This window comes from Emys orbicularis, chromosome 2 (genome assembly GCF_028017835.1).
Source record: "Emys orbicularis isolate rEmyOrb1 chromosome 2, rEmyOrb1.hap1, whole genome shotgun sequence".
NCBI lineage: Eukaryota > Metazoa > Chordata > Testudines > Emydidae > Emys > Emys orbicularis.
The window spans coordinates 287,060,830-287,073,510 of record NC_088684.1 but is presented as its reverse complement, the minus strand read 5'-3'; the positions used below and the strand labels follow the sequence as shown (position 1 = coordinate 287,073,510).

The 12,681-nt window shown below is 49.8% G+C and overlaps 1 protein-coding gene across 1 annotated transcript in view; it reads left to right on the top strand.

Annotated features, from left to right (window-relative positions):
• Positions 1-1,069: 1,069 nt before the first annotated feature.
• The window catches only part of VILL (villin like), a 37,444-nt gene continuing 25,832 nt past the window's right edge, over positions 1,070-12,681 (top strand). Inside the window, exons 1-3 of the mRNA XM_065398049.1 lie at positions 1,070-1,138; positions 6,238-6,312; positions 10,364-10,560. Coding sequence (XP_065254121.1) covers positions 1,070-1,138; positions 6,238-6,312; positions 10,364-10,560 — 341 coding nt within the window. The remainder of the gene's footprint in view (positions 1,139-6,237; positions 6,313-10,363; positions 10,561-12,681) is intronic.

Genomic DNA, 12,681 nt, shown 5'->3' with positions numbered 1-12,681 from the left:
TGGCACGTGAGCTGATTTTCAGTGGCACTCACACTGCCTGGTCCTGGCCACCGGTCCAGGGGGTCTGCATTTTAATTTAATTTTAAATGAAGCTTCTTAAACATTTTAAAAACCTTATTTACTTTACATACAACAATAGTTTAGTTATATATTATAGATTTATAGAAAGAGGCCTTCTAAAACTGTTAAAATATATTACTGGCACACGAAACCTTAAATTAGAGCGAATAAATGAAGACTCAGCACACCACTTCTGAAAGGTTGCCGACCCCTGGTCTATACGCTGGGGAGCCTCTGGAATGAAAGACATTTGATACATGGACATAATCATAAGAGTGCAAGACTTGGAGCTATTTTTTGTCCTAAAGAGAACCACAGCCCCCACTGGTATTTATGCTATTTCCCCCCTTTGGATCTGTGCCTCACCAACCTACCATACAAGCTTTGGGCCAGATCCTCAGCAGATGTAAATTGGTGTAGCGCCATTGGATTCTATAGAGCTGTGGCGAGTTACACCCATTGACGATCAGGTCCCATAGCTTTGAAAGTTACCCTGTCTGTCGCCTGGGAATCGCCTGTTTGTTTTACTCACACACAAGAAGGTGGAGTTAGTGCAGAATGGGTGTGAGGGGGATTCCTGGGTTTTGCACACAGCCGAAGCTCCCATCTGCCCCGCCGTACAATACATGCTAAGAAGCATAACAGGCCAACGTTCTGCTCCAAACTCCTCATTGTGCTTTTGTGGGTACGATCCACAGCTCATGTCGTGCCTGGCATCTTGTTTGACCCTTTGGCCCTGTTCAGTGTGTGTAACATGGGGCCAAATCAGAGTGTGGGGCAGCATTTTATCTATCCTCATTTGAAATGACACCACAAGGTGCAAGGCCGTGGGGAATCAGAGCCATGGTCTGTTGTTCGAATGGCTAAAGCCAGCAAAAGTCTGCAGTGAATTTTGTTCTTATGGGTGAATCCACGTTCTAGGAGCCTCGCTGCCACTTGGCTTGGAGTTTTACCAAACTGGATAGTTATTGTACACTTTGTCTTTCTCCCCTTCAGTTCAACCAGCAGAATGACGGAGACTGACACGGGCCTCCCCACTATCGAGAGAAAGCCGGGGCTGCAGATATGGACCATAGAGGTACAGTGAGAGGAGCGCATCCTTCGCAGATTGGAGGGGGAGGGTCTGGGGGTGTTTTACAAGAAAGAGATGCTGTGAAGATTGCTTAGGTGAGAGAGAAAAGATGGTCTTGTAGTTAAAGACGAAGGAAGACTAGGAATCAGGAGACCCAAATTCTATTCCCAGCTTTATCCCACTCTGTGTGTAACGTTCAGCGACTCGTGCGACGGCTCTTGGCCTCAGTTTCCCCATCTGTAAAATAGAGATAATACTGACTTAGGAAACAGGAATGTTGTGAGACTAAAGTTGATACTTTATTACAGTAGCATCCAGAGACTCCACTGCACTAGGTGCTGCACGTACACTCTGTAATAGACAGTCCCCGCCTTGTACAGCTTTCAATCTAAATAGACAAGACCAAGATTGGGAGAAAGGAAGCGTTACTATTCCCACATTACAGCTGAGAAATAGAGGATTTAAGTGACTTGCCCAAGGTCCCGCAGTGAGTCAGTGGCAGAGTCAGGGACTGAGCCCAGCTCTTCAGAGACCCCAAGACTATCCAGAGCAGATACTGTTGTTCACAGCAGCACTGATGTGACTGTAGATATGCCTGAGCCCGGTCTGCACTAGTGGCTTAGCACTGGTCCCGACGGCCTGTTGCCAGCCGTGACGGTAAGACAGGTGCTAGGGAGATGCTGCAGCTGGCGGAGAGTCCTGACCAAAGAGGTGGCCGTGGCTAGTGCCTGGCTCAGCCTGTTTTCCCCAGAAGGGTGTTCCACAGCTGGCCGCCTGCTGCTGAGCGTGCCCCAAACAGGAGCCCAGCCCGAGGCTTAGAGAGCAGAGCCCAAGGAGCTGAGCAGAGACTGTCGTGTGACTCTCACTGGCAGGGACTGTGCAGTGAGACCTGCTTGGCGAAGATGTTGCCATTGGGAATGATGGAGAGTCATTGCCTTTCCCTGTTTGTGCACGTGGCATTGCGCCACTTTCCAGGGGAGCTGTCATTAAAAGCAAGTCTGTTCCCCAGGGACACGCTGGTATGAGGGGAAACCAGTTGGGCGACCAGAAAAATGCACGGCTTGAACTGCTGTGAGCTGCAGGCTCAGCACAGCCATAGAAGAGAGTGTGAGTGTGAGTGTAATGTTGGAAGGGGTTCTCAAGCTTGTAGTGCCCACCAAAGCTGCTTGTTAAACCCCCTCTCCCACCACCAAAACTGAAAGTAGGCCAGGGCTGTCCACTGGCTCAAACGTTCCCAGGCAAATGCTGGAAGCTATCGACTCTTGCCTTGACCCTCAGATCACCCTGTCACAGAGCTGTGTGGTTCAAGAGGCAGCTTGGAGCAGGAGGTGTAACTAACGCTCTGAAGTATGTGCACTCACTGATCCCTCCGCTGCCTCGCCCATCCCCACCCTTAGTACGATCGTAATTCCCAGGCTACGTACTGTGAGCAGGAGAGATCTAGATAGGGGAGTCAGAGATGGAAATGCCTATGACGTCATCCAGTCCAACCACCGCGCCCCCCTCCCTACAGTGCAGTTACTAGTTATTCATTCATTTGGCTTTAAAATGTCCCAAGCAATGAGGTCTCCACCATTTCCACATGGAATATGTAGTGGCTCACATTGTCAGGCCCTTTTTCCTGGTATTCACCCCAGTCCTTCCTTTCTGAACTTCATTCCATTCCTTCTCGTTAGACACACTTATTACTGCCCTGAATACGTTACTCTCACCTTTCAGATACTCATTGACGGGGCGGCGAGTTATATGGTACCGGGGTGCCCGTGCTCCAGGAATATTCAGGGCCCAGGGGCCCGGCTCCACCAATGTTCAGGGCCAGGTCTCCCCCCCAGCCCCGCCTGCCGTGCCCGCGCGTCTCCCCCGAGTGTCTCCCGGCCCCGCCTGCTGCCCCCGGGTGATTTAAAAGGGCCCCGGGGGCCCCCAGCCGCCACCACCGGCAGCACAGTGGGGCTAAGGCGGCTTCCTGTCTGCCCTCGCTCTGCGCCACTCCCAGAAGCGGCCGGCACGTCCCTCCAGGCCCGGGGGAGGGCGGGTTTCTCCGTGCGCTGCCCCCGCCCTGAGCACCGACTCCGCAGCTCCCATTGCCTGGGGACTGCAGCCAATGGGAGCTGCAGGGGTGGTGCCTGCAGGCAGCGGCACATGGAGACCCCCCAGCCCCTCTGCCGGAGCCGCTGCCAAAGCGGTGTGCGGGTCGTTTTCAAGAGCTGCCCGAGATAAGCCCCGCACCCCTGCCCCAGCCCGCACCCCACACCCAAACTCCCTCCCAGAGCTCACACCCTGCACCCCCTCCTCCACCCCAACCCCCTGCCCCAGCCCAGAGCCCGCACCCCAAACCCCCTCCCGCACCCAAACTCCCTCCTAGAACCCGCACCCCTCCCACACCCAAACTCCCTCCCAGAGCTCACACCCTGCACCCCCTCCTCCACCCCTGCCCCAGCCCAGAGCCCGCACCCCAAACCCCCTCCCGCACCCAAACTCCCTCCTAGAACCCGCACCCCTCCCACACCCAAACTCCCTCCCAGAGCCCACACCCTGCACCCCCTCCTCCACCCCTGCCCCAGCCCAGAGCCCGCACCCCAAACTCCCTCCCAGAGCCTGCACCCCCTCCTCCACCCCAACCCCCTCCCACACCCAAACTCCCTCCCAGAGCCTGACCCTTCACTCCTCCTACACCCAAACTCCCTCCCAGAGCCCACACCCTGCACCCCCTCCTCCACCCCAACCCCCAGCCCAGAGCCCACACCCCAAACCCCCTCCCGCACCCAAACTCCCTCCCAGAGCCTTAGGCAGGTGTGGGGGGGCGGGACTTGGACCCGTTTTGGGCACCACCAAAAATTATACAAACCTGCCGCCCCTGCTCGTTGATCGTTGTTTTGAACCCCGTATGGTTCATTGATTCATAGATCTTAAGACCAGAAGCAACCCATATGTTGCGTCAACTTGTCTACAGGCCATAAAGTTTCACCCAGTGACCCCTGCACTGACCCCAGTAACTTGTGTTTGGCTAAACTCTTCCAGAAGGACATCCAGTCTTGCTGTGAAGACTCCAAGAGATGGAGAAACCTTGGTAGCCTGGTCTAAGGGTGAATCACCCTCGCAGTTGTAAAAATGTGTGCCTTCTTTCTAACTTGAGTTTGAGTCCCCTCTTGATTGTCTAGCACTGTGTTAATAAAAGGCCTGATATGGAACAAACCAAACCAGAACATTTGCCTGGGAAATTACAATAATATGCCCTTGTGTACATAGTGTGCAGTATGTACAGTGTACGCGGTCAATGTCTGCCTACACCCATAGCACACAGAAATCAAACTAGCCCAGGACTGTGCTCTATAAATAGCGAGTGAGTCATAAACCACACATCATTGGTCTGAATTTCAGCCCAGTGAGTTTGCCTGGTTTCATATTCTTGTTTGAAGTGAACTGGAAAACTCCATGCAAATGCGAATGGAGCCCAGAAATCTATTCTGCCTGTTCTCTGCTTATCTGAGTGAGGGAACACGACGGGGCTCTCGGCGTGTGGCTTACTGACCTTTCAAACGCTAGTTCTCTGCCTCTATGAAGCCTGCTGTCTCTTCAGTGTTAGCTAGGGTAGGTGCCAGGAATGCTCCATTCTGGGCTGTCGCTGGCCTAAGAGGTCAAATGCAGCAGTCGAATCCTCTGGTAATGGTGAGCCTTGATGCTGCTCAGGCCAACAGCAGGGTTTGAACTCAAGTCTTTCAGCAGTAGAAGTATGAGGCTTTGTCACTTGAGGATAGCTCAGTGGTTTGAGCATTGGCCTGCTAAACCCAGGGTTATGAGTTCAATCCTTGAGGGGGCCATTTAGGGAACTGGGGTAAAAATCTGTCTGGGGATTGGTCCTGCTGTGAGCAGGGGGTTGGACTAGATGACCTCCTGAGGTCCCTTCCAACCCTGGTATTCTATGATTTAAAGGACTAAGGGCCTGAGTCAAAGCCTGTTGAATCACATGGGATTTGGCCCAGGCTTGAAGCAGTAGGAGACCTTTACCTCTGCTGATAATCATAGATAAGATGAGACCTATACTGAGCATCGGGTTGCTTTGTTATTTATTCATTCCCCAGATGCCTCCCTGGGCTGGGCACTGGACAAACAGATAATAAGACAGTCCTTGCGCTAAACGACTTAGCAACAGCAACTCAGGGGCACAGTCGGGAATAGAACCCAGGTGTCCCAAATACCTGTCTAGCACTCGTCCCACTAGACCACGCTGCCCCCAAAGGGAAGCGGTGTACTTCAACAGAGGCTCAAAACAGATAGATCTATTTTAAAGGTCCATTAAATCATAGAGGGAGAATTCAGCTTGTGCTTCTGGGCTTCAGCTAAAACTGAGTTGTTAGCAGTCCATCTTTATTAATCCTTGGAAAATTTAGGGATGGATTTTCCCAGCTAGGGGACCTAACAAATTAGTTGGACACTTCAGCAGTTGCTCACTGATCGTATAGCGATGGGTGCTGTGTAAGAACTTAAACAGAGGCCAAGGCGTGAGTCATAGAGGCCTCTCGCCCTCCAGTTCAGAGTTGAAATCCTTTGGCTTGCTCTGCACGTTAGAGACATGCTGTGAATAGAATCCCCAGCACCTGTTGCTAGCACTATGCAAAATCTTAGAGCCTAATATTTTTAAAAGGTGTTTTGTTGTCACGTGGTTTACCCAGCCTGTGTCTGGAGCACAACAGCTGGTCTGGAAGCATCAAAGAATTATGTTTGACCTGCTGGGGTGTGTGGGTAGGTGGCTGGGGTTAGAAAGTGCTGGAGTCTCAGACTTTCCAACAGTGTAGTTGTAATATGGCCTTTCTGCAAAGGTGAACTCAATGGCACAGACCATAAACAGCAGAAAGACATGATGGCTCTGGGAGCAAGACTCTTGGGTGCTTAGTGCCTGGCTCCACTGAAGTCAATGGCAAAATTCCCCTTGATTTCAGTGGGGCCCGGATTTTGCATCTTTGCTGCTTCCCTCTTTTGAACCAGGCTTATGGCAATATACAGAGGAGAAGGGTGATACCCCATTTGTTACCCCAGCAAACTCACTGCTGTATCTTGTCCGTGCATTTTTATTTTTTTTTACTGTTGCTTTCTCCGATTTCTTGCAGAAAATGAAAATGGTTCCCATTCCCGAAAAGGCTTATGGGGGCTTTTTCGAAGGAGACTGTTACATCATATTATATGTAAGTAAGCCAAGCAGATGTCAGTATGTTTGGAAATGCTCTGCACTATTTCATTAACCTCCCTTGGACTGGAGCTCAAGTCACTACTTTGCCTGGTTCCAGCAGCACCGTGGTAAAACGTAACTTATTCGCCATCCCATCAACAGCCTGATTTTAACGCCTGAAGTTGCATATTCAGTATAAGAAAGGCCAGAGAAGCAACAATGGGGGGAAATGCATGAAAAAGACAATCATCTCTGTTATGTCCTCTTGAAAATAACCCTCATACTCTGTGCTCCTGCAGACTATTCCCTCCAGGGAGCGCTAAGGTGAAGGCCTATAGTTTGAAAACTGACTAACTGGATTTTGGGTGTGCCAAGGGTGCCCAGTTTTGAGAACCTTAAAATGGACCTGGTTTTCAGGGGTCGGGTGATCAGCCCTTTTTTTTGAGAATCGGGCCCCTCTAAGGTGTCTCAAGTTGGGCTCCTAGAAATTCAGGCAACCAAAATCACTGGTGGTTTTTGCAAAAGTTGGCCTTAGTGACTTGCCCAGGGTCACACACTCAGTCCGTAGCAGAGCTGGGAATAGAAGCTACGTCTTCTGCATCCTGTCCTGTGCTGTAACCACAGTATTGTGTAGTGGTAAGAAAACTGGAAGGGGGGGGGGGTCAGGAGAGCTCACGAGTTCACTCAGAATTTGAGCCAGGCTCACTTGCGATTTGACCCAGGCTACCCCAAAGGCTGAGGCACTTCTGAGAACCGAGGCTGAGCAGCTGGCTTGCAGCAGCAGAAGTGCCGTGCGTTCCCAGGGTGATATTCCAGGAGAATGTGCTGTATTGGGGCTTCTTTAATATCTCCCTAACTCTTCATTTGCATAGATCATTCCAGGTTCAGAGCATAGGCACTGGAACTAGGGGAGCTGGGGGTGCTGCCGCATCCCCTGGCTTGAAGTGGTTTCCATCATACACAGGCTTTACAGTTTGGTTCAATTCTCTCAACCCCCTCCTCTCTACACATTGTTCTAGCGCCCCTGGTTCAGAGGCCTGCTTGGGTTCACTTTTCCATTTGGCAGCTGTTCGGAGCAGTGCTCCAGAGTGACCATTGCAAAGGGCCGAAAGCATCTTCGATGGGCTTATCACACTTCCTAAAGCGGGTGGGTGGGGGTGTAAATTCTCCCCTTCCTCCATAGCCCCTGCAGCTCAGGTCTTCCACCCTCCAGATTAGGGAATTGCTGGTAGACCCGCATGGTCAGTGGGACATAGACCCACCCCTTCTCTGCCAAGTCCTGCCCACATTGCACTGGTATATGGGGAGCTCAGGCAGAGCCATGTTACCCCCAAATCCTGCCCTGCCTTCCTTATGGAGGGGAAGCAGAATTATTCCTTTGGTTTATACAGGGCTGGAGGTGGACTCAAATGGGTCTCTTCTTCCCACCCATCAGGCTGATGCAGCTGCACATGGACTAAGCCAGGGTTTATTCAGGGGAGGAGTGTTGGTCACTCCAGCATTAGAAGAATCAGCTTGTTCATGCTGGGACATGCTTCACTTTCCAGGCCAGGCATTGCCTGAATACAGCCTGCCTGCTGCTCAGTGACTCATAGGGTGGCACCCTTGGGATCTTTAACAAAAGGGAAGGCCCGCCATGCCCTGCAGCTAGTCATATTTCTCAAGCAGATGCTTTATGAAAGCAAACAGCAAGGTTGGCTGAGTCTCGGGCACAGCTGTGTGTGCTCAGAAATGAAAGCACCCAGCTGCCATTGACTTGAATGGAAATTCTGCGTGAGGAGGTGATGACAGAACTTAACCCTTAGACAGGGCGAGGGAGGAAAGGTGGGGTTGTGCTGAAGAGTTTGTCTACACTGCGGTGAGACACTCGTGGCTGGCCCATGCCAGGTGATTCAGGCTAAGGGGCTGTTTAATGATATAGACGTTTGGGACCCTCTTACCTCGCAGGGTCCTAGAGCCAGGGCTCCAGCATAGGCCCGAATGTCTACACTGCAATTAAACAGCCCCTTAGCCTGAGCCCCACAAGCCCGAGTCAGCTGGCACAGGCCAGCCGCAGGTTTTTAATGGCAGTATAGACATACACACGGCCAGTAGACGGATCGACGGGTAGCAATCGATCTATCGGGGATCGATTTATCACGTCTCGTCTAGACGCGATAAATCGATCCCCGAACGCGCTCCCCGTCGACGTATGGAGGTCGCGGACTGTTTAGGTACGGATTGTCTCTAGAGCAATGAGGCTCTGAGCTGCTTGCAGGATTGCACATTACATGGAGTGATTTCATTGCACATTAAGCAGCTATATCGAAAGAAATCAAGTTCTTCTCTGCTTGGGCTCTTAAACCGGTGCTCACCAACGTTATCTGAGTGCTTTCCACAGAACAAAACAGATAAACAGAATTTAGCCTCAAACCATTTTATAAAATGAGTCTCTATTAGTTTTCCTTCACAGTGGATGATGGAGTTTATCATTATAGGTGATGAGAAATGCCCAGCACCATTCACAAAACACCTGTCTTCAGAGGGCTTGCCTTTTCTCTTTAGGCTATTTGGCTTCACACAACAGGAATCACAATGGGAGGTGTATGGACCTCAAACGCACATGGAGCTAGACCTGTGTTTGAGAGTCAGCAGGGTTTCACACACACCATTTGTAGTCACTTTGTATTTATTCTGTGTATTCTCGGCCTTTTGGCTGAGGGGTGAAAACATTATGTGTGTATAGAAGCATAGAAGATTAGGGTTGGACCTCCCCCACTGCAACTTGAGACCACTGCTCCTTGTTCAGTCATCTGCCACCACTGAGAACAGCCGAGCTCCATCCTCTTTGGAACCCCCCTTCAGGTAGTTGAAGGCTGCTATCAAATCCCCCTTCACTCTTTTCTTCTGCAGAGACATCGAGCCCTATGATCTATATTGTGTACAAAAAATTGCATTCAGTGAATGTTATTTAGGCTGCAAAATCAATCACTCAAAAAATTAGGGGGGAAATGCCAGATTTACAGATGCCCTTGCAATGGTCAGTCTGTCACCTTGTACCCAATGACCTGGGGATCCTGTGGGAAAAACAGTGTGTGATCATGTAATTGAAGACTGTATCCTCATAATGCACATGTGTGAGAGCGTTTTGTGCAAGGTTCTGACCGCATGTAGGAACATTCATTAAATGACCAATAGAACACTCACCAAACATGAGAGTAAGGGCAGCTCGCTAGTTGTGGCAGTCAGGCCCTGATCTGGGAAAGGATGGGTCTAGTGGTTAGTGTTAGTCTGGGGCATGGGAAGCCTGGGATCAAGGCATTGTTCTGCCACAGGTTTCCTGTGTGAATGTAGGCAAGTCGCTTAGTCTGTGCCTCCATGAACTGGGGGTAATAGCACCTCCCTACCTAGCAGGAGTGTTGAGAACAAATAGAATCATAGAATATCAGGATTGGAAGGGACCTCAGGAGGTCATCTAGTCCAACCCCCTGCTCAAAGCAGGGCCAATCCCCAGACAGATTTTTACCCCAGTTCCCTAAATGGCCCCCTCAAATAGAGTGAAGATTTTGAGGCGCTCTGTTACTATGGTAATGGGGCCATATATGTACCTGAGACATAACAAGTAAGCACTTGCTAAAAAGGTAGGCATGTGTTTAAGTCCCATTAAGTGCTTTCCTGAATCAGGGCCTCCCGGCGTTCTTTATGGCTCAAATCCTGCTCCCATTGAAATCACTGGCAAAATTCCCAGGAGCTTCCGTGGTGCAGGGCTTGGCCCTAGGACAGCTTGATCTCAGGTAGGTTTTCGCATGCAGAATATTAAGGGTAAATCCTGTTTCCCTTGCTCAGGGGAACGTTCACTGCCTGCATGGGAGTTTTGCCTGAGTAATGGCTCCGCGAGCCAGCTCTCTAGTTTATACCCGTTCTCCTCTGCCAGAGGTATTATTCACAAGATGCCAATCATGCTTTCAAGCTGGCCTGGTTCCTGGATTGCAGGTCTAAGCAGATCTGCATGGTTCCACTGTGTGAACCCTCCCAGTGCAACGACTCTCACCCTGACCTCCTCTTTATGCCACTTTTGTCTTTCCAAGAACAAGAAGACCTCAAACGGCTTCATCACAGACCTGCACTACTGGATCGGGAAGGACTCCACTCAGGATGAACAGGGCGCTGCAGCCTTCTACGTCACGCAGATGGATGACATGCTTGGGGGAAGCCCAGTGCAACATCGAGAAGTGGAGGGACATGAGTCCGAGGCCTTCAAAAGCTACTTCAAAAGTGGCATTATGTGAGTGGAAATAAATGGCGCCTGCCCAGCTGGCCCAAGCACTCAGACTAGGCTGTAGGTCTGGTCAAAAACATTATTATTTTTTAAATTTTCCCTGTTTTTTCCCCAAATTTTCAAAAAAATTCATCACAATTTTAAAATCTGAAAATTGTTGACCAGCCTCATAGTTGGTCAAAATCAGGGGAAATTTTCATAAACTCCTTCCTCAAATTTTTCTCCCCAATTTTTTTATTTTGGAATGGGAAACATTTCACCCATCTCTACTAAATCCTTTGAATCTTTACTGTACATGCAGGGTAAAAAATGGATGGGCCAAAATCTCCTCTTCATTAAACCCCACGCAGGCCTGAGTCTCATTTCAGGTAACCAGGACACATCGTTAGGACCTTCATAAAACAAACTCTGTACAGGACATGATTCTAATCTCACATTGGCAGTAATCAGGAGTAACTCCATTGAAGTCACTCTATTTTAGGCTCTTATGTGACCTCCATTACCAGAGTATATGAATGCTTTACAATCTCTAATGTATTTAGACCACTGGACCAGCCTTTCTCTCCGGGACTGCCTCATACCTTGTGTAGTTATTCATACCTGTGCAAAGCCGGGCTAAAATGCTATAAAATCTGAATTCACCCTCACATTGCTGATAGCATTTTGCACCCATTTTATTAACCATTATTAAATTTGTGGACCAAGTTGAAATATTATGTTACTGGTGTGTTACCAACTGGGCTAGAACTATTATAAAACCCCAAAGCTACATCTTTTCTTTCCCACACAGGCATGCACATTGCTGAAACTTAGTGCAAGGCCTGATACATGCATGTGAGGTGTGCGATTGTGCAAAATACATGGTGATCACGAGAGGATGCCACCCATCCCACTCCTTGCTGGTGCACCCCACAAGCCAGGAAAACAGCTCAGGAATTGGGCTGCGTCTGTGTCTTCATCATAAAGTTGTGTTGGAAGGAACTAATGACATCATGCCTTGTGACAAAGGTGTGGGGCAAGGGTACCCCAGTGTCACGAGGCACCTCACTACCACCTGCCCTTAGCGCGAAGCGGGGAGCATGGATCAGCGTTCAAGTCACCCTCCCCACAGTACCTGGCCTGAGCCAGGGAAGCTAATGGTTCAACTGGTGGACCAAATGCGGTGATGAATCCTGAGGCACGTTGCGCATACGCTAAGAAGAAGAAACAAGAAGCAGTCAACAAAATAAGAACGGCCATATTGGGTCGGACCAATGGTCCACCTAGCCCAGTATCCAGTCTTCTGACAGTGGCCAATGCCAGATGCTTGAAAGAGAATGAACAGAACAGGGCAGTTATCAAGTGATCCATCGTCTGTCATCCAGTCCCAGCATCCGGCAGTTACTGTGTATTAGCAACCTGAATCCACTAGTTTCTGGCAACACAAGACTTCCCTCCAGGCCCCTGTCTCTCAGTACAGGTTAGCGGTAGGCACACACCAACCTCCAAGTCGTCTGAGCATCCTGCTGGAGTGCTCAGCCCCTGTCCCATGGAGCACTCATACAAGTCTCAGATTGGCTACTCCCAGAGGAATAGTACACATAAGAACATAAGAATGGCCCTACTGAGTCAGATCAAAGGTCCATCTAGCCCAGTATCCTGTCTTCCGACAGTGGCCAGTGCTAGGTGCCCCAGAGGGAATGAACAGAACAGGTAATAATCAAGTGATCCATCCCGTCGCCCATTCCCAGCTTCTGGCAAACAGAGGCCAGGGACATCATCCCTGCCCAGCTTGCAAGATTCAACTCAGCATCATCATTTACTTAACACACAGCTCTATATATATTGATAAACTTTTCAAAGAACAGAGATCCAAGTGGTAGAAAGTAAGAATATTGGAAACAAATGATTGCCTAGAAAAAAATCATAACACGCTTTCCAGAGCCTAAAGTTAACTCGAAAGACATTCCCTGTCTCCTACAGGGTAGCTTCCCCTAATTCCTTTCCCCAGCATTTTCAACCAGTTTTACTGAGGTGCTGCTTTCTCCTAAGATCAAGTTTGCTGATGGCTTGCCGTCACAGTTTGAAGGAATAACTGGGGAGGGAGGGTTCATCTGCATCCCCAGATCAAGTTTCAAAAGTTCATTG